This window comes from Sarcophilus harrisii, chromosome 2, assembly GCF_902635505.1.
Source record: "Sarcophilus harrisii chromosome 2, mSarHar1.11, whole genome shotgun sequence".
NCBI lineage: Eukaryota > Metazoa > Chordata > Mammalia > Dasyuromorphia > Dasyuridae > Sarcophilus > Sarcophilus harrisii.
Window position 1 is genome coordinate 21,018,212 of NC_045427.1, and position 24,872 is coordinate 21,043,083.

The following is a 24,872-nucleotide window of genomic DNA, read 5'->3' on the forward strand; positions in this document are numbered from 1 at the left end:
TATCATTATGTGTGTAACCGTCAGATCCACAATCACTGAGCAGGTCGATTCCAAGAGAGAAGAAATGGTACCTAGGTCTCCCGCCCAGAGCTTAGGAGACGGCTCAGCGCACATCTGCTGTTGGGATTAACTAAAATGAATTAAAAAGCATTCCTTCAGGAGACTTCCATTGTAATCACAACAGAGCAGCTAAAGGAGCTGTTCCATCTTAACAAGTCCTCTCCCCAAGTAAGCCTCCAGTTTTCTCATGTGTAAAAAGGGGGGGGGGGGGACGAGGGAGTATTGGACTAGAGCGGGAATTCTTAAATGCGCGCTGGGTCACAGAATCCCTGGATAGTTAAGTGAAGCCTCTGGAGCCTCAGAATGCTTTTCAATGAATAAAATAAAGTGCATAGTCTTCCAGAGGAAGCCCATCATGTTAAAGTGCAGATTTAAATATCAAAATCAGGGCTCCCAGGTTAAAACACCTGGTCTATACTTCTTCCACTACCGACACCTTTTCCCGAGAAATCTTTCTGGCATATACAGGTACAGAAAATGGGCATAGAGATCAAGCAAATCAATGATGATGAAATGAGCGTCCTCTTCAGTTAGGGGACCCCCCAGATGGGGTCCCACAGTTTAGAGGCTGGGCTGCCCTCAAGGCTCGGCAGGATTTTCGAGGCGGCGCTCCCCCCCACCCAGCCCATCCAAGTCCAAGGGCCCCGACACTGCCTTCAGATCCCGTGGGGGGATCGCCGCAGGTAAGAGTCGCCGTCCTGAGCCGTCTCCTCCCAACCTGGATCGCTACCCCATCTCCCAACTGGGAGATTTTCTCTCCCGGGACCCCTTCCCTGCCCCGGACCCTTCCCTGCCCCGGACCCTTCCCTGCCCCGGACCCCTTCTCTCTCCGCGGACCCGGGACCCCTTCCCTATCCCGGGACCTCTTCTGTCTCCCGGGACATCCTCTCTCTCCCGGGACCCCTTCCACCAGTGACCCCGTGCGCCTCAAGTTCCTTCTCCCGGCTCTGCCCTCCCGAAGAAGCCTAAGCTCCCGAAGTCCGGGCTCTCGGGGCCCCGGAGCTGCGGCCGGGCGGGTGGGACGCCGGCCCGGCCCTCACCTCGGAAAGTCAGGCTGGCCACGGGGTCGCTGTGCCGGTCCTTCTTCTCCACATTGGGGAGGTTGATGGCCCGCTGCAGGAGGCAGCAGAGCATGGCTCCGAAGCGCCGCGGGGGAGCCCGAGGAGAGAGGGGCCGGCGCGGGAGCCGGAGCGAGGGGGCCGGCGCGGGAGGCCACGGGCGCCCGGGGTCGGCCCGAGCCCGGCGGCCAGGGAGAGCCGGGCCAGCCGGAGCCTGGCGAGGGCAGCGCTGGGGGGGGGGGGGGGGGGGGGGGGGGGGGGGGGGGGGGGGGGGGGGGGGGGGGGAGAAGGCGGCCTGGGCACAGCGGGCAGGGAAGGAGGAGGGAGAGCGGGCAGCCACGGGGCCGGGCGGAGGCGGCTTTGCCCCAGCGCGGCCGGGGAGGAGGACACCGGACACCCGCGGGGCGGGGCCGGGTCGGGACACTGGAGGTGGGGCGGGGTCTTTCCCTCCTAGCCCACGGGTACCCCTCCTCCCAGCTCGCCACTGGGGCTGGCGCGAGCGCCGCGGGGGCCCGTGCAGTGCGAAGCGCGTCGCGGGGGGAGAGAAGAGGGGGGGTACTCTGGCCAGCCTGGGCTGGGACACGCCCCTCCTCCCCTGGAGTCTAAAGGGGAGATCAGGATCTCCCCCCCCACACACACACACACATAGACACAGGAGGAGGAAGTTATCGGGAGAGCTGGAAGCGGAGAAGGAAGCCCTGGGCTGGGGACTGGGGTAGGGGCCCGGGGGAGGGAGAAGGAGACCGGGTAGGATCCCGAGCTGGAAGCAACCTCAAAGGTCAGCTGCTTCAGATGACTTTTACAAATAAGGAAACTGAGGCCTGCTGGGATAAGGGATGTATCCACCATCAAATGGGAGGCAGATGTGGATGATTTGAACCCACCTCCTCTGACTCCAGGTCCAGGGCTCTCCCACCACAGCTGGATCCAGCTCTTTGCCTCTGATAGCTACCAGCTGTGTGACTGACCAAGGCAACACTTCTAGCAGTCCCAGTGAGGCTGCGCCGCAATAAAGTGCTTTATAAAGCTTAAAGTCCGCTACTCCCGCCAGAAGCCCGCCCGCCCCGCCCCCACAAAATCCCCCCAGAACCAAAAATAACTGAGGACGACAGAGGGCTTCCCTAGGTCTTGCCCACTGGCTTGCCGAGAAGCTCAGGAGCCGGGAACCAGATGCCCACTGGTTCCCATAGCGGCTGCCCTCGGAGGGGACTGCTACAGTTACTGTTTCCATTTAGCAAATGAGGAAAAATAGATTCGGACAAATTAATCCCACAGAGCGGAGGGAAGATTGGAATCCGGATATCTGAGTCCGAATTGGGATCCGCTCTGCAGCCCCCTGTCCCCCATCACCTTCCGAATTGTCCTAGCCCTCAGAGCAGGACCACACAGTCTGGTCCCTAACCCCGGCCTGCTCCACAGCAGAATCCAGCTGCCACAGGCCACCCAGAGGCTCGCTGCCCACCGACTGAGTGTCCCAGAGAGAACCACAGCAATATCTCCACCGTTCATGGAGGCGTCATCACCGTCACCAAGGCACATCCCGGCTCTTGTGCATCTTAGGTGGTCACCATTACTAAAGATGGCAATTTAGAATAAACTGAGGTACAGAGATAAAAGGTCACTGGCTTGGGATCAAAAGCCCATAAGTAGGGGAGGCTCCTGTCTCTGGAACCATCGTTCTATTCTCTACCCTACAGTTGCCTCTTACCTTGGTACCACAGGGCAACCTGGAAGAAGGGGTAGGGGGAATAGAGTCAGGCTGGTTCCCGGCTGGGACCTCTGCTCCCCCATCCCTTTAGTCTTTGCCCTCCTGGCTGGCCCTCAACTGAGCAAGATAAAAAGCAGAACGCTATGTCCAGTGGGAACTTGACAAATGATGTGGATTTCTAGCATAGGAAGACCTACCCCAGCTTGTCCTCTGGCAAAGCCTTCAAGAACCCCAGGAACCCTCCGTAACAGGACATCGAGGCAAGAGACCGATGGAAAATGTTTAATTCACTTATCCTATGATATTCTTATCATTATGTGTGTAACTCAGATCCACAATCACTGAGCAGATCAATTCCAAGAGAAAGGGAATGGTACCTTAGTCTCCCGCCCAGAGCTTAGGAGAAGGCTCCATGCACATCAGCTGTTGGGATTAATTAAAAGGAATTAAAAATCATTCCTTCAGGAGACTTTGATTGTATAACAGAGCAGCTAAAGGAGCTGTTGGGTCTTAGCAAGTCCTTTCCCCAAGTAAGCCTCCACTTTCCTCATATGTAAAAAAGGGGGTGGGGACGAGGGGATATTGGACTAGAGCGGGATTCTTACTATTTGCTTGGTCACAGAATCCCTGGATAGTCAAGTGAAGCCCCTGGACTGCTCAGAAGAATGCTTTTCAATGAGTAAAATAAAGTGCATAGTCTTCCAAAGGAAGCCAATTATATTAAAGTGCACTTATCAATTTTTTAAAAATCAAAATCAGTGGGGTTAACACCTTGTCTATACTTCTTCCACTACCAACACCTTTTTCCTCTGGAAAAAATTTTCCAAGCCGGAAATTCCCAGGCTACAACAGAGCAGCCCCACCAAATTCTTTGGTGAGTCTGTTCTTTGGAAGTCTGAATTTATTTTTAATGCGCATAGGTTGGCTTAACAAGAGCCCGGGTCAGCTCTGAAGCCTCTTTCCCTTACTTTCCTCCTGAGCTGTAGCCTCCAAGGTCTCCCAGCTCAATCCATTCTGCACAGATTAGCACAGGTAGGATCACAAGACAATGGATTTAAAACAGGAAAGGGCCTTAAATTAGGCAATCAATTACAGCTCTCTATTTCAAGGGAGAAGATGGAGGCCCATAAAGGGCAGTGCCTTGCCCAAAGTGGCCCATGGAGAAAGTGGCAGAGTCAGGATTCCAAACTAGGTGCTCTGACACTTTTCACTGAATGTTACTCTCTTGCTCAAAGGTTTTCTATGGCTCCCTATCACCTCTAGGATAAAATATAAATTGTTCAGTCTCACGTTCAAAGATCTTCAAAAATCTCACACCTTTATTTCACATTATTCCCTTTCCTACCCTCTCTGGGTCTTCCTCCTCCTCAAATTTGTCCAAGTCCTCCTCCATATCCCAAACGAACTACCCATCCTTTCTTCCACAGTAAGGACAGAGGATACCACCTGGTAAAGTCTTCTGATGTCCCTCCCCACTTTTTTCATTGTTTTCTCTCTTTGACATTACTTGTGTGACCTTGAGGAGGTCACTTACCATCTCTTTGAGCCTCAGTTTCCTCATCTGTAAAATGAAGAGGTTTGAACTAGATCATCTCTGATGTTCTTCCCAGACCAGTGATTCTCAAATTCTTCTATATTTATTTCTTTGCTTCATCCTCCAACAGAATCAAGTTCCTTATGCACAGGGACTGACCAGAGGGGATGACTGCCTATGTCAATAGTACAAAGGTAGAATTACCTAGCCAAACTCTCATTTTAAAAAAAATTAAGGTGGAAACTGAGGATTACTAATAATAATAGCTAAGAGTTATAGAGAACACATTAAGGTTTACAAAACTCTACCAATACTATCTTGTTTGATCTTGACAAAAACCCTGTGAGACTGGACTTATTATTCTCATTTTCCAGATGGGGAGACTGAGGCTGAGAAATATAAAGTGGCATCACATCCTTCCTTTGACAAAGGAAGGATCTGAACTCAGGTCTTCCTGAGGCTTAAAGAGATTAAGAGGCTTATTCAGGGTCATACAGTCCTCAGGCTCCAGAGCCAGCGACTTTTCACTGTCCCACACTGCCTCCCATTGGTAAACACCAGTCAGTGTCTGTCTCTGGATTTGAGAAAGTATCAGGAAAGTGATTTTACTGAAATCTAGAGATTTCAGAAAGTGAAATCTCTAGAAAGGTAATTTATATATACACACGTATATTTATAAATATACGTGTATATATGTATGTGTGTATATCTATAAATATATTATATAAATATATCAAACCTATCAGAACAAGAATCCCCATTATAATGCAGGTGCATCTATACAATGCATTTAGTAGCTGCTCAATTTGAGGGGAAGCCCATGGTCTCACCACCAACTAAAGATGGTTCTCCTTATTATAAAGGTTTTGGGAGGATTTTTTCCTTATAACAAACCTAAATCTGCCCCTCTGCCCGGTACATCAAGTCACTTTTGGTTGAATTGTGAATTATTCCGATCATTCTGGACTAAAAACGCTACCTCTTGTGCCCGAGATCCCACTGCAAGGCATATATACTTCAAGAATATAAAAGATAAAAAGTTCCCATATGCCCCAAAGTATTTAAAACAGCATTTAGTTGTGCAAAAAAATGAAATCAAAGCAGAAGCCCATCACACAGCAAAAGGCTAAATAAAATATAACATATGGACATAATCGAATATCGATATTCAATTTGACCTAAGAAGAAATAAAAATGAAGAATCAAAAGGATTTGCTCTACTTAATGAGAATGTATTTAGAAGGAAGTTACTGAGGAGAAAAACATCAGGAGGGGAAAGAGATTTAATCTAATAATGTTTTTCTAAATTGCTGCTCCTAGTGGAGGATTTGGAAGAAAAGAGAGGCTCGAGATGTATATATTCTGCACAGAATATTACTGCTGTATGTTCCTACACAGTTCTTCATTAGTTTCAAGAAAGATGTAAAGTCCTAAGGTAAACAAAACTGGACTTCCATGCTGGGTTCTCCAAGCATTCCTATTCACAGGTGACATTGGATTCAATTCACTGAACCCTGGTGAAACAACAGTATAAAAGAGATTCATCCAATCAAGCTTTTTGGAAAAACAAAGTGGATGAAAAATAAATGCTGTTCAGATTACGACAGGCAAGCCAGACACCCAGCCAGTTCGGTGATTTGATCTTAGACGGGTGCTTCTGACAGATAATAAACTAGGACCAAAATTAAGTAGCAGAGAGTAGGCTTGCTTGCCTTTAGAAAATTGTTCTTTCATTGGGAAATGAGTATGGACCACAACATAACATTTCCACTCTTTCTATTATTGTCTGCTTGCATTTTTGTTTTTTCTTCTCAGATTATTTTTACCTTCTTTCTAAATCTGATCTTTCCTGTGCAACAAGATAACTGTATAAATATGTATAGATATGTTGTATTTAACATATACTTAACGTATTTAACATGTATGGGACTACCTGCCATCTCGGGGACGGGGTGGAGGGAAGGAGGGGAAAAGTGGAAACAGAAATTTTTGCAAGGGTCAGTGTTCAAAAATTACCCATGCATATGCTTTGTATATTAAAAACTATAATAATAAAAAAGAAATAATAAATAAATAAAAAGAATATATTAGGAGAAAAAAAAAGAACATTGTTCTTTCAATGACTTACTCACAAAGAAGCCTATTCATTGATAGCAAAATTCAGCCAGTGTTGATCTCACCCAGTAAGTGCCACGGCAGAGGCTAAGTGGGTTGCTGCATGTCAACATGAATTCTCTTTTTTAAAATGATATGTTTTGTTTTGAAACAGGACTCGTCTTCCCTACAAATTCATAAGTAGAACTAAAAGTCTTTTCATATGTTAGGGCTGGCAGATACTGTGATACTGAGGAGAAATTACAATTGTGCTGTGAGAGGTGCTGGATGTTGCCTAGAGAAACACCTTTGCTCTTGCAGGCACTGCAGAGGAGAACTGGAGAGGCAGACCAGGCCTATGGAACAGTGGAGTTGGAGGGGACAAGGGAAGAGAGGCTCAGGCCGTGGGAGAATCTTGGAGTTCTGGACTGTCACAGGAAGAAACTGGCAGATTTCAGTGCCCTGGCACAAAACGCTGGTGATCCTGTCCCGGTTATATTTCAGGTGACATTATATGGACCGTATCAAGCCCCAGAAGAACCCAGGAAGTGTCAAAGGAGGTTGTCTCCTGCCCAGATTTTAACAAAATGGAAAACTAGAGAGTTACCCATTTCTGTGGATCTCTGGGACACACAGCACAGTGGGTAATGGGATATCCTGGAGTTGAAGAGGAGGAGGAGGAGAACAGGCTAAATTACCTTCTGAAAATTGCAGCCAAGAAACAAAGGGCCATCTCTGTAATACCAATATCTATTAGTGTGCTGTACGGTAGTTAAAGATGGAATAGAGATTAGAAATGGGCAGGACCAAATGGCAAAGAAAAGGGAGTAACTCACATGAGCTCTCCCCCAAACCCCCCTGAATGCCTTTAAATAACACTATAAAACAATCCCTGGAGCAGCAGAAGCCACAAAAGGAGCGGGTGAAATCATTTCTCAGCCACAGGCACCTTAGATGGTCAGCAGGAAAGCACCGGGGTGAGGGTGGGGCTCAGTCTGACACAGACCAGGCCCCAGCATATAGGAGCGACCTTGGCAGCCACTGAAGAAGCAGCTGTGACAAGGAGACAGCAGGGAGGAGTAACCTCAGGAGAATACGGGAATCTCTTTGCCCATACTTGGATCTCAAGGGCAGTCCTGGTTGGCCGTCCCAGGGCCTTCTCTGACTTCCGAATCTCCCCAACTGAATCCTGGCTGAGGCTCCCAGCTTATATATGATCTCTTATCAAAGGTGTGAATCTTGTAGAGCTATAGTAAGTATGAAGCACATGCACTGAACTAGAAAACTGTTAAGCAAATTAGATTGCTCATTAGATAATAATTAATGCTAAATTATGTTGGACATAATGATAACCATTGTCTCTATCAATTCCACCGACTTAGCACCTTGTGAGAATCCTTTGTTTCAAGTTCAGAGTTCTGGCCCTTAACACTACCTTGGAAGAACAGAAAACTTACTGGTCCCTAAAAGTTTCTCTGACAACAGCTGCAAAAAGCCAATAAAACTTGACTCAACCCTCCTTTAATAAAGAGTTGAAAGTTGGGAAATAGGCCGGGGAAATGAGCAAACCATAGAAAGTGATTTTGTTGACAAGGATGATCACAACACACTCAGAACAAGATAATAAACCAAAACTCCCATATCCAAACTCTTCAAGGAACATATGAAATGATCTTGAATAAGAAACAATACTTAGCACATGCCCCGTGTTGTTTTGATTACATAAAGTTATCAGGGTATAAAAGGGGAAAGACCTTGGAATAAACAGACTCCATTTTTCCACCATCCTCAAGAATCCTGCCTCATCACTTCACTAGGAAGGTATATTTTAAACAATTCTATTATCATGTTAGAATAAAACAAAATTTAGAAGCTTCTATGTTAATAGAAATCCTATTTTACCCTAGAGGAAAGGAGGAGGGAAAGAGGGAGGAGTGATAAAAGGGAGGACAGACTGGGGGAGGGGGTGGTCAGAAGCAAAACACTTTTGAAGAGGGACAGAGTAAAAGGAGAGAGAATAGAATAAATGACAAGAAAGAGGAAATAGGATGAAGGGAAATACAGTTAGCAATAGTAACTATGAAAAAAAAATTTTTAAGCAAGTTTTTTCTGATAAAACATTTCTCAAACATAAAGAGAATTGAGTCAAATTTATAAAAAATAAAAGTCATAAAAACCATTACATTGAATTCCCAATCCCTATATTTATGCACACCTGTATTTTTGATTTCCTTCACAAACTAATTGTACAATGTGAGTCTGATTCTTTTTGTACAGCAAAATAACGTTTTGGTCATGTATACTTATTGTGTATCTAATTTATATTTTAATATATTTAACATCTACTGGTCATCCTGCCATCTAGGGGAGGGGGTGGGGGGGTAAGAGGTGAAAAATTGGAACAAGAGGTTTGGCAATTGTTAATGCTGTAAAGTTACCCATGCATATATCCTGTAAATAAAAGGCTATTAAATAAAAAAATAAATAAATAAAAGTCATTCCCCAGTGTATATGAATGTTATGGAATATTATTGTTCTGTAAGAAATGACCCGCAGGATGAATACAGAGAGGCCTAGAGAGACCTACATGAACTGATGCTGAGTGAAATGAGCAGAAGCAGGGGATCATTATATACCTCAACAACGATACTGTATGAGGATGTATTCTGATGGAAGTGGATTTCTTTGACAAAGAGACCTAACTCAGTTTCAATTGATCAATGATGGACAGAAGCAGCTACACCCAGAGAAGGAATACTGGGAAATGAATGTAAACTCTTTGCATTTTTGTTCACCTTCCCGGGTTATTTTTACCTTCTGAATCCAATTCTCCCTGTGCAACAAGAGAACTGTTCGGTTCTGCACACATATATTGTATCTAGGCTATACGGTGACATATTCAACATGTATAGGACTGCTTGCCATCTGAAGGGAGGGAGGGGAAAAATTGGAACAGAAGTGAGTGCAAGGGATAATGTTATAAAGAAATTACCAGGCATGGGCTCTGTCAATAAAAAGTTATAATATATATATATATATATATATATATATAAAATTTATCCACTGGGGAATGACATATATATGTCATTCCCCAGTGGATAAATGATAAAAAAAAATTATGAACAATTTTCAGATGAAGTAATTAAAGCTATCTAAAGCCAAATGAAAAAATTCTCTAACTCACTATTGATTAGAGAAATGCAAATTAAAAGAATTTTGAGGTACTATCTATCTTGACTATTCTCAGTGATACAATGATTCAAGACAACTCTGAGGGACTTAAGATGAAAAACACTATCCACCTTCAGAGAAAGAATTGATAGTGTTTGAATACAGATCAAAGCATATCTTTTTGAACTTCATTTTTCTTCAAGTTCTTTTTTTAACCTGTGACTAATATGGAAACCAAGAATCACTTACCGAGCAGAATTGGATATATTCTTTCAGGGGAAAAAATGGAAATGTTTTTCTTGACTACACATGTATTGCCTATATCAAATTATTTGCCTTCTTAATTGGGGAAGAGGAGGTTGGGGAGGGAGGAAGGGACAGAATTTGAAGATTCAAAAACAAATGCTAAAAACTGTTTTTAAATGTAATGGGGGAAGGGGAAATAAAATATTAAAAACATTTTTAAAAATCGGAAATGAAGATCATGCAAAGGGACATAGAGAGGAAAAGAGTGGAAACTGGACACAAATGTAGAACCAATGAGGAGAAATACAGAGAAGCAGGGAAAAACTTACATGAACTAATGCAAGGTAGAAGAGCAAAGCGATGCTGACAATGACTACAACCCTATAAAAAATAAGAACTCTAAAACAATTGAAATGAAATTCGATGAAATTATAATGACCAAATTTGGCCCCAGAGAAAGGCCAGGAGGAGACCCCCTCCTCCACTTGCAGAAGTTAGGGAGCATGGCTATGGGATGCCACATTTAATATTACATGTTCTCTGATAAATTGGTTTGTTTATCTGAACTCCTTCCTCTTTTAAAAAAAAATTCTATATGATAAGGGATGGCTCTCTGAGAATAAAAGGAGATGATGGTGGGGAACCATTATAGAAAGAACTACATGTCACGTCAAAACAAAAATATTAATAATATATTTTTAATAATATAATATGTAATAGTAATAAAACTACATATATGTGTGTATATACGTATATATATCTGTATATAATGATTGAGACGTATGTTTGTGTGTATATGTGTAAATACCAATGAGAAACTTTGAAGAAAAGGAATAAATTATCATGGAATTATGTGACAAAAAGAGAAGATCAGTTTGTCACATGGTTAAAAAAAAAAAAAAAGAGGGATAATAGAAGTTAACATTTAGACTTTACTCACTGCGTGCCAGGCAGCATGCTAAGCCTTTATTATCTCATCTGATCCTCACAATGATCCTGGGATGTAGTATTTATTATTCCCATTTTACAGACGAGGAAGCAGACAAAAGATTAACTGATTTGCCCAAACTCACACCAATATTAGCTGAGGTCAGATTTGAATTCAGATGGCCCTCCTCCCGATTCCAGGTCCGCCGGCTGTCCCTGCACCCCCTCGTTGCCCCGATAATAAGGATCCAGCCACCCTTTTGGTTATTTTTGAGTCATTTTAGTCTTGTCCAACCCTTCATACAGACACCGGGCTTTTCTTGGCCCAGTGCTTTGCCATTTCTTTCTCCAGCTCATTTGACAGATGAGGAAACTGAGGCAAAGTGATTTGTCCAGGGTCAGAGAGCGAGTAAGTATCAGAGGTCAGATTCAAACTCATGAAGAGTCTTCCCGACTTCCAGCCCGGCCCTCTCTCCTCAGCAGCCCCTCGCTGCCCTCTAGTGTCCCACACTAAAGAATGGTACTCAGTGATGTCATCATTTGCAAATTAATCGGGCTGAAACAGGGAAGGCAGCTGAGCAAAATCACCAGCCTCACTTTCCCCTCCAGAGTCACCGGGATCCAGGGAAAACCTATATAATAAACTCTACTTGTTGTTTTCAAAGCTACCCAGCTTTCCTTTGCTTCCTTTGTTTTTCCTTTTCCTTCTCCCCCACCTAAAGAAGGCTACAATTAAGTATGGACATAGATACAAAGAGATGGAAATACACAAGTATCTATCAGCGTAGATATTTACACAAATATAGGAAAACCGCACCAAGCTCATTTCTTCCCATCCGCGGTTTTTCTGAAGGCGGCGGGTATCTTTCTTCCCAAGTCCAAGCCTTTCCATGTTTTTAACCAGCTCATCATTTCCAACACCCCGGCAATATTCCTTTCTAGATCCAATCAGCAGCTTCCTTCAGAGGACCTTGGAAGTTAATTTGGGTTTTAATAACAGTCAAAATGACCCGATTGCTCAAAATTGTTCTTAAAACAATCCTCTGTTACTGTATCCAATGTTCTCTCGGTTTCGCTCACTTCTCTCTTCGTTATTTCACGAAGGTCCCTCCATGCTTTTCTGAAAATCACCAAGCTCTTCATTTCTTATAGCAGAGTAATATTCCACCATGAACACTATCACAATTTGCTCAGCCACTCTCCAATGAATGAGCATCCCTGCAATTTCCACTTCTTTGCCACACACACAGAGCCGCTATAAATATTTTGTCACCTCTAGGTTCTGTTCCATTTTCCCCAATCCTCTTGGGAAATAGACCCAATAATGGTTTCTCTGGGTCAAAGGGTACAGGCGATTTAATAATTGTTTGAACACGAATCCAAGTCTCTCTCCAAAATGGTTGGATCAACTCACAGATCCACCAACAATGATTTAAAGTCCCGATTTTTCCACATCCCCTCCAGCATTTATCTATATCATTTTAACCAATCTGCTAGCTGTAATATGATATCCCAAGACTGTTGTAATTTGCATTTCTCTAGCCAATAATGATTTAGAGCATTTTTTCATATATAATATTCATAATCATAAATTGATTTCTTCATCAGAGAACTGCCTGTCATATCCTTTGACTACTTATCAATTGGGATATGATTCACATTCTTAGATTTGAAAGTTCTTTATATATTTGAGATATGAGACCTATCTGAGGAACTATCATTTCTGCTTTTTCTTCTAGTCTTGGCTACATTTATTTGTTCAAAAACTTTTTAATTTAATTTTTACATCTCATACTATCCCTTGTTTTTTTTCCACAAATTGTTCACCTATCCATAATCTGATAAGTAATATGTCCCATATTCTTCAAATTTTCTTTTATCTCCCATTATATCTCAGTCTTGTATCCATTTTGACCTTATCTGGATAAATGGCGTAAGATTTTGGTTTGTGATCATTTTCTGCCAGACTGCTTTCCAGCTTTCCCAACAATTTTTATACAAAAAAAAAACTTCTTATCCCACTTATTTTTATACTTGTCAAACGTTGGGTAACTAGTCATTTGCTGGTGCAGATCATATATCCACTCTGCTCCACCAGCACCGGATAGTTTTGATAATTACTACCTTATACTATAGTTTCAGATCTGGTACCGCTAAACCTCCTTTCTCTACATTTTTTATTAGATCCTTTAATATTCTTGAGCTTTTGTTCTTCCAAATGAATTTCATTATTTTTTCTGGCTTGGTAAAATAATTTTTGGTCATTTAATTGAGGTGGCATTGAATAGATAGATTAATTTGGGATAAATTGGGAACGGCAATGACCGTTCAGTGATCAAGGCCAGATAAGAAGGCAAAGAAAGGCCTCTTTTACACAGTGTACATGTACACACACAGACACACTCACACACACACACACAGACATTCACACAACACACACATTCACACACACACACACTCACAACATACACACACTCACATACATACTCACACACACACAACACATACATACACTCAAACACACACTCACACACACATTCACACAACACACACACACTCACAACCACATACAGACACACACACACACATTCACACAACACACTCACTCACACACACTCACAACCACATACAGACACACACACACACACACACACACACACACACACATACACTCACTCACACAGTCAGGGAAGCCATCCTAAATGTTCCTTCCCAGGGACTATTTGGTCCGACCTGGGACAGCGCACTCCGAGCCGTGTTGGTCTGGTCAGCCACAGCCAGATACCCGATAACTTGATTGTAACACAGAGATGTCCTCACCCCCGTATTTTGGGCCTCTTCAAAGACAGAGGACAGCGACCATCCACCTTACACATATTCACACACTCCCACATCTGCATTTATCTGTATAAGTGTGGGTGTGTCTGAAAAGGGGGGCAGCCCTCAGCGTTTCCGGCCCAAACAGAAGAAATCGCCATTCACGCCATCTTGGGTCAGTCAGGGCCTAAACAATGACCAACTGGGGCTTGGCTGATACCTTAGGGGCCATGGGCCAGGCATTGTGCTGAGGGTTTTACATTTGACAGATCTGGAGTTTTGAGCCTTCACTAAACATGAATAATCACAAAATAAGTGCCTGAGTGAATCAGGCATTTTCTAGTACTGAAAACCTGCACCTCCTTAATAAGCCGTCTTTGCTACATCCCCCAACCAGTCCCAGTTCCCCCTGTGGGATCTCCCATCCCCAGGCAGTCGACAGGTCAACATGTAGGAAGGGAGAACAAAGAAAGGACCCTCGTTATTGTGCTTCTGACCAGATTTTCTTCCTTCCCTGCCCCGCTTTACAATAGAACTGAGAGAAATCCAGAAACTCGCTAAGCCCCAGTAGGCCCTTGTTGGATTAACTTGCACAGTGTTGGGGTGAGATTTAATCTCCCTGCCTCCAAGACCAGGCCACCAGGGACCAGGGACCTTTTCTGTATTGGGAACCCCACGGGGTCTGTGGAAGAAGCCTGTGGGCCCCCGTGCAGAATCATGCTTTTAAATGCATATAATACAACACAGAAGATGGCAAAAGAAACCCATAATTTGGAAATAATGATGTCATTTTTCCCATCCAAATTAACAACCCCCCCCATATGTCTCTGTGGGCCTTTTGGGAGCCACTGACAGCCCTCATTACATGGCCTGGCCTATTTTTGGGAATGGTGTACAGTGCCTGGGGGAGGGGCGGCCACGTACCCCACCGGATGGGCACTCTGACATGGGTCAGGCAGGGATGGGGGAACTCCAACCAGGTTAGGGCGGCCCCCGCCAGGGTCCAAGCCCCATCTACAATCACAAGGACCCCAAGTTCTGTTTTGTTTTTCCTTTCAGTTCCACCATAGGGTGAGGAGGTCTCGGTTATCATTTGAGACCAATTTCTGAGTCCAAAAAAGAGCCAGATCCTAAAATAGCCAGGGGTGGAGCCAGTCATTCAAGTAAAGCTCCGGGTAATGGAGCCGGGGTGGGAAATTAGGGAAATGGGAAAGAACAGGTGGGGACGGCTTCCGGGCACTCCCCTCTGTGTGAGCAGCTGGAGCAGTTCCTGGGATGAAGGCAAATTATCTGAATGGAAGGTCAGCGTTAAAGGGAAGCGCATTTAGCCAGCTAGCTTCTGTGCAATTCACATGTTGAAAGTACCACACTTATTTACTTAACACGATTCATGCTTTTTTTTCTCAAGAAAAAAAAAAAAAAAGAATATTAGCCCGTTAGTTTTTATTTTAAATGCAGCTATTCAATGTTTCTTGATTGGAATCTGATTTTATTTACGGCTTTCTCCCAGTGATCCCGGCCAGGCCCAGAGACCGTGACCCCCTTGATCTTACCATCACAAGTAGATGTTCCTTCCAGGTCCTGAAGGCCGAAATGCTATAAGTCAATGAGGAGCTTTCATCTGTCGATTTAGTGCCCATAGCCCTGTTCTGGGCTTTCTGACCCCCAACTCCAGTCTCAAATTTCCCACCTGCTTCCAAGTGTTGACCCTTCATTTCAGTCTCTCCCACACTAAATTTAAGTCATTCCCTGAGCAGACAGAATTTATTTTTTTGTTTGTTTTTTGTCTTTTTTTTTAAATAGCTTTTTATTTACAAGTTCTATGCATGGGTAATTTTACAGCATTGACAACTGCCAAACCTTCTGTTCCAACTTTTCCTCTCCTTCCCCCATCCCCTCCCCCAGATGGCAGGTTGACCACTACATGTTAAATATGTTAAAGTAGAAATTAAATACAATATAAGTATACATGTCCTAACTGTTATTTTGCTGTACAAAAAGAATTGGATTTTGAAAGCAGACAGAATTTAAACAGCGCCGACCTCCAGGAGAAGCTGTGAGGGAGGAGAGTGAGTGTTTAGCCTCGCCCTCCTCCCCGCCCCTCTCCAACCTGAACCCCTTCATGACTCACAATTCGGCACCCGGGGTTCCCCTGTTGGTACCACAAAGCCAAGGCTGCTCTGTTCTCCCTCAGACAATAACAATAATCACAATAATAATAATAATAACTTACACATCAGTGCTAGGATTATAGAATTACAACTGGAAGGAACCTCAAAATTCACCAAATCCCCTACTTTGTTGTTGTTCAGTCATTTCAGTCACATACAATTCTTTGTGATCCATTTGGGGTTTTCTTGGCAAAGATAACAAGAGTCATTTGCCATTTCTCTAACTTATCTAACAGATGAGGAAACCGAGACAAACAGGATTGAATGAGTCCCACAGCTTTTAAATGTCTGAGGATTAGTAATAACAATTATTATCCTAATTATTATTATTATTTGGTTCTTATCTTTTTTATGAAATTGAGATAAAAATGATTCTGGAACAAGTTGTCTTCCTGATGTTTCTCTTTGTTATTTAATGTTCTATAGACTGTTGCACTGTTGGATGATAATAAAAATTAGCATTTACAGAAATGCTTTAAGGTTTGCAACCTGCTTTACAAAACCTTATCTCATTTTACCTTCAGCCCAGCAATCCTGGGAGGGAGCTACTATTGTTATTTTCATATAAACACGAGGAAACTGAACTAGGCCATAATTAAAGACTTACCCAGTATCACACAGTTAGGAAATGTCAAAGCTGGATTTGAACTCCCATAATTCCGACTATGAGTCCAGGAATGTCTTTTTGTGTTTTAATAAAAGAAACAGCATTTCATCTCTTCTCAGAAAGCATCCCTTGATACAAATTCAATTATAGACAGAACAGTAGGAATAACATGTACTTTATTACATTCATATAAGTGATTTCCTCTTCTAGATCTCTATATTTTGAAAGTTTTTTTTTTAATCCCATAAAGCTTAGAGGTTGTATTTGGGATGATGATATCTATTTAAAATATCCTTAAGGGGCAGCTAGGTGCACAGAGCCCCAGCCCTGAAATCAGGAGGTCCTGAGTTCAAATCTGGCCTCAGACACTTAATACTTCCTAGCTGTGTGACCCTGGGCAACTCACTTAACCCCAATTGCCTCAGCAAAAATAACTAAATTTTTAAAAAATAAAATAAAATATCCTTAAGTCCTTATGAATAGCTGTTATAGATGGAAAATTGTGACCAATAATTACATCTAAGGAAATTACCCAATTTGGGGAAAGTTTATTGGATATTGGGGAAGAAGGGGAGGTGGCAGGAGGAGGGGATAAGGGGAGAACAGAGAGACTATAATGGTAGTATTCAGAGGATTCCATGAAAGAATATGAGCTTTTTCTCTATATTTCTAACCATCAAGTTATTACAAGTCTTGCTAAATATTCAGGAGGTGTCCATTTCTGGCAGTCCAGAGTGATGTTTTGCTGACATTTTCTTATTTAAGCTACATTAATCACTAAGTCTGGGCTCACCAAAAATAACTCCTCTGGAATTCTGGGGGTGGCGATTTTGGTGCCGAAGGGCCACCACAACCCTCTGTTTCCACCAAGGCATCTACCCGGCTCCACCATCTCAGGGGAAAGTCTCTTTAAAAAGCTGAAGTTTGAAAATCACCTGGTGAATCCAGGGGATGAGAAGGGAAAGGCCTGACCGGGTCAGAAAGAATCCAAAAGGAAACGGTGAGGTCGGTCTTTAGGCTCAGGGCCTACCCAATGATCTGACGATTGTCCTTGGACAGAAATAGTAACTTAAGGAGAGTCCGACAAATTTCAAAAGTCTAGGGGTGTGATCGCCAAAGGGACCCAGATTAGAGCGAGAAGTCAGTCACGGAAGGGTAGAAAAGCTTGAGGTGAGGAACATTCTAATAACGGAGATTCAAGGAAGGAAACCAACATGGGATCCTAGAGTGACCTTGGAGTCTGCCCAGAGCAATCCCTTCAGTGTACAGAGGGAGAAACAAGATGTTCAAGGGCCTGGCCTCCGGTTTCTCCCTTTCTCCAAAGCATCCCACATACAGCTCCCAAAATAATCTTCCTGATGCTCCGGCATTTTCTCCAGCTGTCCCCCAAGCCTGGAATGCTCTCCCTCCTCCACTCCTCTCCAGCTTCCTGTAAATCCCAGCTAAAATCCCACCTTGTGCCGGAAGCCTTCCCCGGTGTCTCAATTCCAGTACTTTCCCTCTGCTAATTATTTGAGATATAAAGACACATATATATATGTATATCTACACTCACACTCACACACACACATATGTGTTGATTTGCCTTAGACTGCAAACTTCCTGAAGGCAGGACGTGCGCCTCTTTTCTTACCCAAAGTACTTAGCACAGCGCCCGGCACATAGTAGGCACTTATTAATGACTGATTGATTGATCGATGGCTCCCCATACATGACGTGACTCCACTGCTCCAAAATCCTCAGTGGATCTCTTCACTCCTAATCTGAGCGACCTACAATCTCACCATCTCTTCCCGCTGGGATCATAGAGTGAAAGGGCACCTGATGGCCTTTGGTCCAGTCCTCTCATTTACAGAGCCGAAGTTCAGAGAGGGAAGGGATGTGCAAGTGCCTGCAGCAAGTGGAGCTAGAACCCAGACCCCGCCTTTCCAAGTCCACCCATTCTTCCCTCTACATTCTGGCACTTAAAGCCCCAGTCTGGATGCGCTGTTTTCGTATCAGCCCTTTTATGCCCTCTCCTTCCCACAGAAATTACCTTCCTTAGCTAAGAACACTCAGGGACAGAATCAATCCTTCAATCAGACTCCTGGAATCAATCAAAGCCATTAAGTGAGAGACTTAGGCCTGCCCCTTGTAAGGAAGGAGCTTTTACAGTTTTAAGTAGATACAGAATAACACAAAACATGGGAGAGAAGGGAAGGCAAATGCAGCTCCCTCCCCTGGCAGTCATCGTTCCCACTCTGCCTTGAATCCCTGAATGGGTGTTTCCTTCTCAAACTGAGACTTGTTAAAGGCCTGAGGTTAAAAGGGCCTGGGTCTCCCGCTGCATCCGGGATCATCTCCAGTCATCCTGACCTAGATCTGGCCGTTAGATGCAGATGACCCTGGAGAAAGTAAGGCTGGTGACATCCCTTAAATCCAATTCACTTGCAAGTCAAGACATTAGCCACCTGAGCCACTGTCCCACATCCAGAGCGAAGGACAAATGCCATCACCCCTTACTTAGATTATCACAACAGCCCCTTAAATGGTCTCCCACCCTAGACTCTCCCCCCACCTCTTCAGTCCCTGCTCCACAATTACCGCCAAAAAGGTTTTCCTTAAATTCCCATCCAACCATCTCGCTGCCCTAGTCGATAAACGCCAATAAACTTTGCTATTGCTTCTAGAAACAAATGTAAGTTCTTCTGTTTAGTTTCCACACAGTCTGGCCCAAGCCTGTCTTTCCAGACTCACCATCCAGCCAAGCTGGAATCTCTCTTTCTCAGCTCTTCCTCACAGAGTTCCCTCTCTTCCCTCAGGATGCAGCCCAAGGATTCCTGATTCTGCACAAATCCTTTCTTCTTTCTCCTCGACTGCTAACTCCTCTCAAACTACCTCGCTTTTTACTTTGTCGTCCACTCGTTGTCCAATTCTTCATGATCCCCTTTGGGTTTTCTTGGCAAAGACACCGGAGTACTTTGCCATTTCCTTCTCTAGCTCTTTTTTTACAGATAAGGAGATAGAAAAACAGGTTTGCTCAAGGTCACCCAGCTACTAAGAATCTGAGCTCAGAAAGGTGACTTTTAAAAAAAATTTTTAATAATTATAACTTTTTATTGACAGAAGAAAGGTGACTTCTTGACTCTCCACTGTACCCTCAGCTGCCCTGTTCTCTATAGATATTCTCTGTTCCATTTAAATACGTCACTGTTGTCTCTTTGGAGCAGGGATTATTTCACTCGTTGGATTAGTGTTCCCTCGTATCCTTCGCACACTTCATTAAATACTCGGTGTGGATGCTCATACACACAAAACAGATGCAGGTTCTCCATGAATGGAACTACAGAAAGTGCGGGTAAAAAGAGAGCACTTTCCAGGATACGACCCCAGAATTCAGAGTCTACTTTCTGTTGGGGAGATATACATACACAGAAAAAAATAGCGCTCGTGGGTACACACAGGAGGGGGGTGCCCTGGCAGAGGGCCTGGCCAGGCTGTAGAAGTGGGTACTTGGAAGGGTTCTGGGGACTTGAAAAGGGAGGGTGAAGACTGAATCCATTCTAAGCATGGCGGACAGCCCGGGCACAGAAGTGGGAGGCGGACTGTCATGTATCAGGAACAGGGTTTATCCGGGCCTTAGACGGGGGAAGAAGGGAGGGGCAGTGATGAGATCATGTGGAAAGATGGGTCAGAGTTAGACTTTGGAAGGGCTTGCAAAGCCAAGCAGAGGAGTTTATATCTGATCCTGGGGGCTTAGAAAGAGCCACTGGCATGTGTTAGGGCCATGAGGGAGAGGCCACGGCCAGACCCACAATATGGGAAATTGCTTTGGCAGCTGAGCCAAAGATGGGCTGGCCTGGGGAGAAATGGAGGCTGAGACATCAGAGGCAGCCATTGGAAGCTGATGGGGACCTTACTGGGGGGAAGGGCAGGGCCCAAATGAGAGACACGAGTTAAGGGGTGAGGGACAGGAATGAGTGACTTTCTCCACAGCTCAGTGGTTGGGAGGCATTGAGAGGGGGTTGGGTACGGAGGTGGGGCAGAGGCTCCATCCCTGGACTGATCTGATGAGATTCTCTGGAACAGACCGAGTTCCAGTGGAACCCAGGGAAGGGAGAATAATAACCCCAAGGGAGCTAGAGAGGGTTTTCCAGAAATGTTATCCATTAACCAGTCTCCCCAGGGCCAGAGCCTTCTGGGTAATTATTCACCAGCCTGGCATCCGGAGTTATCTTGGAAACCCATTTGGGAACGGGGCAAGAGCGCTGTCACTGGCCCAGAATGGGATCAGACTGACCCTGGAAGGGACAGCTGAAAGGCCCCGTGATCTGCATTTAGCTACTGCTTCAGGTCCCAGGCCAGACTGGGAGCGGGACGCCCCGGAAAGGCGTGCAGCCCAGCTGGCCCACAACGGGCCCCACATCAGAGCTTTACCAGCCCCACCATCTTGGAACCTTCTGGGGCTGTTTCCTCACTGGCCACATGAAGGGATTGGATCAATAACCCCTTTCCCGGCTCTATGATACCACACAGCTATAGAAGTACGATGTCGTCCACTCTGCAAGCCCTCATTCCATTAAAATGATCACTGGAGAAGACCAAGTATGGAAGGCTGCATGAAGAAAACTTGGCAGGAGAGCACTCCACTGTCCTAAGGGAGGACCACTCTGACAGGCTCCTAAGGGAGGACCACTCTGACAGGCTCCTAAGGGAGGACCACTCTGACAGGCTCCTACTTCAGATAACTAATGGCCAAGCCTGCCCTGGGTGAAGAGGGGAGGGACTATGGCTGCAGAATGGGAGGGTCACACGCTGTCAAAGTTGGGGCTTTGTTGCTTATGCTGTTTCTCGTATTACAAGGCAGGAGTCAGCGGGAGAGAAGACAAATGGGGAAATGATTATTACCATGCAAAAATAAAACACCCCACCTCAAAAAAGGGCAGGTGTTAAGGGAGGACCACTCTGACAGGCTCCTACTTCAGATAACTAGGGAAATTCCTAGCACTATCTTCTCCCCTCTGCTCCTGGCTTCCTCCCTCCCCCGAGGACACATCTGGAGACCCCTGAGACCTTGGCAAAGCCAGTTTCCTAAGAACAGAGGTGTCTGTCCCACCAGCACGCAACTCACTGACCCGCAGAAGCCCAGTTTCCCAGCCTGCCCCTGCCCTTTCCTGCACAGATGCGCTGTCTCCCTGCCCTCCTGCTCTGACTGTTACCGACTTTTCCGGAGGCCAGGAACTAAAAGCCTCCCTGTGCAGGGCTCTGCTGCTGCGGTCTGGAAGGGCACGTTCTTGGGTAGCCTTCACATCAAGAGAAATCAAGGAGCATAACATCCCCATGAGCACAGGACCTGCCTGGAGGCAGACAAACAGACGGGCTTCTGGGGGCTGTGATCAGGGATCACAGAATGTTCCCGGGGAAGGGACCTGAGGGCACAGAGTCCATCCCCCACCCCCACGGTGATTTTATAAAGCAGGAAACAAGTTCAGAGATGAGGTAACTTGTGCAAGGTCAAACAGCAAATAGCAGGGCCAGGATTCTGAGCGGATCTCCAGTCCCCTGACCGAGAACTGGCTGTGCTTTAAAAATTGCTTTCTTGCTTCAGTGATGGAGAGAGCCCTCTGCACCCAGAGGCCTGTGGGAACTGAGTGTGGATCACAACACAGCATTCTCTCTCTCTGTTGTTGTTTGCTGGCATTATGTTTTCTTTCCCAGTTTTTTTTTTCCTTCTTGATCTGATTTTTCTTGTGCAGCAAGATAATGATATAAATGTTTATATATATTGGATTTAACATGTATTTTAACCTATTTAAGATGTATGGGACTACCTGCCAGCTAAGGGGGGGAGGGATTTGGAACAGAAAGTTTTGCAAGGGTCCACGCTGCAAAATCACCCATGTGTGTGCTTTGTAAATAAAAAGCTGTAATAAAAATCATCATGATTACTGCTATTGTTACTAGGATGAAAAATCGCTTAAGTTATTAATCCATTTCCGTGTAGAAGAAAAATAAAGGGCCCATTAACTAAAACAATTACTTTCTGAGCAGCTTGGCTCTTTAATAATTAGGGAAATGAAAGCGAGCATCTCTCTGCGTTTTCCAGCAAACGTCCAGAGCCTGAGGCAGACTCCAGCGTGGTGGGCGTGGCCCCGACTCAGCCCAGGGGGAAGGGGGAGGGGGGAAGGGAGAATGACCAGGAGAAAATAGGTGTATGGGGGAGGACCATTGGAATCGGCAGAGCCAGCCCCGAGCGACCCCCCGCCCCTCAAGGTCTCTTCCAAAAGGGGCGCCTCCGATTTCAAGCCCAGGATGGCCTGAGCTCCCGAGGCAGTCCCCAGGCCGAGCCTCCCCCTGCAATGTCCCGCTGCTAACTCGCCCCGCTCGGGGACAAGGTTCCCGGGGACAGCTTGGGCGGGGAGATGGGGACCCCCAATATTGGGGGGAGAGGCGGCCCCTCCCTCGGGGAGGTTTCAAACGGGAGGGGGCGAGACTGCCTAGCAGCGAGCTCTGTTCCGCCCCAGCCGCGGGGTTCGGGGATTGCGGGGTGGTCTCAGAACCAACCTTCGGGGGCTGGGACGGGACTGAGTCACTCGGCCTGGCCCGGGAAGGCAGAAGAGGCCAGAGGAGCGGAGTGGACCCAAGAGGGGGATGGGGACGAGTCGGAAGTTATAAATAACCTCGGTCCCGGGCGGTGCGGAGGGAGCGAGGGGCGTCCGGAGCATCCCTGGGCAGAGCGGCGCCTGCCGCCCCCCGCCTCGCGCGGGCACCTGCTCCGGCTGCCCGGCTCGCCGGAAGCCCTTCTCCGGGGTCTGGCCTCCCCCCGGACCTCGCTCTGGCTCGCTCCCGCGGGCTTCCACCTTTTTTCCCAGTCTCGTGAACTCTTCGTGTCTTTCCTTTTAGGGTTTGGGGGGTAAGAGCCTGGATTTGGGGGCGTCCGAATCTGGGTTTAGGGGTGTCCGAGGCTGGATTTGGGGCGTCCGAGGCTGGGTTTGGGGGCGTCCGAGGCTGGATTTGGGGTGTCCGAGTCTGGATTTGGGGGCGTCCGAATCTGGGTTTAGGGGTGTCCAAATCTGGGTTTGGGGGTGTCCGAGGCTGGGTTTGGGGCGTCCGAGCCTGGATTTGGGGTGTCCGAGGCTGGATTTGGGGGGGCGTCCGAGCCTGGGTTTGGGGTGTCCGAGGCTGGATTTGGGGCGTCCTGAGCTCTGGGTTTGGGGCGTCCGAAGCTGGATTTGGGGACTCCGAGCCTGGATTTGGGGGTGTCCGAGGCTGGATTTGGGGGGGCGTCCGAGCCTGGATTTGGGGTGTCCGAGGCTGGATTTGGGGGCGTCCGAGCCTGGGTTTGGGGACGTCCTGAGCCTGGGTTTGGGGGTGTCCGAGGCTGGATTTGGGGGCGTCCGAGGCTGGATTTGGAGTCCGGGCTCCGGGTTCACACGCCAGTCGCCACTAGCTGAGTGACCTTGGCCGCATTCCTTCGTTCCTAGCCCCCCCCCCCCCGCCCCGGTTGCAGTCCCGCGCCCCGCTCCCCGCGCCGGCCGCTCACCTTGGAAGACCACGGAGCAGTAGGCGTCGGTGATGTCGCTGTCCCCGGTGCGGGCGTTCTCCGCGTAGAGGATGAACACCCGGAGCATGCTGCCGGCGCCGCTGGGCGCGCAGGAGGCGGTGGGAGCCCCCGCGGCCCCCGCCCCGCCGGCCCGGCCCCTCCGGGGACGTCCGCGGCGCCTCCCCGCGCTCCCGGGCAGGAGCGGCCCGGCTCTCTCGCTCCCGGCAGGTCCCCGCTGCCCGACCGCCCCGAGAGGGAGCCCGACTCCTTTTAAGGGCCGTGCGCGGCCCGGCCGGGGCTGGGAAGCCGGGGCGCGCTGAGTCAGCAGGGAGCCGGGTCCGGCCCCTGCCCTCGCCAGTCATTCCCCAGGCTCGCGGGCGTGGGCCGGCCCGAGCGCCGGGGCTCGCGGCCAAGTTCTCCCCGGGGACTTTGCGTCCCGCGCCCGGTCCTGCGCCGTCACCGCGCAAAGCAGCGGCCGGGGCTTAAAGGCGGGGCCCCTCCCAGGGGCGGCCCAGGGAGGCTGGGGGCGAGGAGGGGAGAGGGTCGCGGTTAGTGTCGGGCAGCCTCCGTTCTCCGGGGGCCGGGACGGCGGGGGGTGCTCCCCTGCCCCGGAAGGGAACGGGGGCCGTCGGGTCCAGGGGCCGCACGGAGAACGTCCGATGACTGAGGATGGCCCCCAAGACCCCGGCCTTGGGGAGCTGACGTCTTAAACTGACCCCGCCCATTTAGAGACTGGGAGAGGGAGGAAGAGGAGGAGGAGGAGGAGGATGGCAAGGATGGATGACCTGCTAGGAAGGGAACTGGATTTGCCGGAGCCAGAAGCCCCGGGTTCTAATTCTAGTCCTGGAATCACAGACAGCTGGGAAGTCAGGGAAGCCTCGCGAAAATGAGAAGAATATGAGCTTTTGTAAAGCGCTTTGTGATCCCCAGAGTGCCACAGAAATACTACCTGGGTTC

General features: G+C 47.0%; 1 protein-coding gene across 1 annotated transcript in view; it reads right to left on the minus strand.

Annotated features, from left to right (window-relative positions):
- The window catches only part of DYSF (dysferlin), a 211,045-nt gene extending 186,638 nt beyond the window's left edge, over positions 1–24,407 (minus strand). Inside the window, 1 exon segment of the mRNA XM_031949204.1 lies at positions 23,916–24,407. Coding sequence (XP_031805064.1) covers positions 23,916–24,003 — 88 coding nt within the window. The 5' untranslated portion in view covers positions 24,004–24,407.
- Positions 24,408–24,872: the final 465 nt, after the last annotated feature.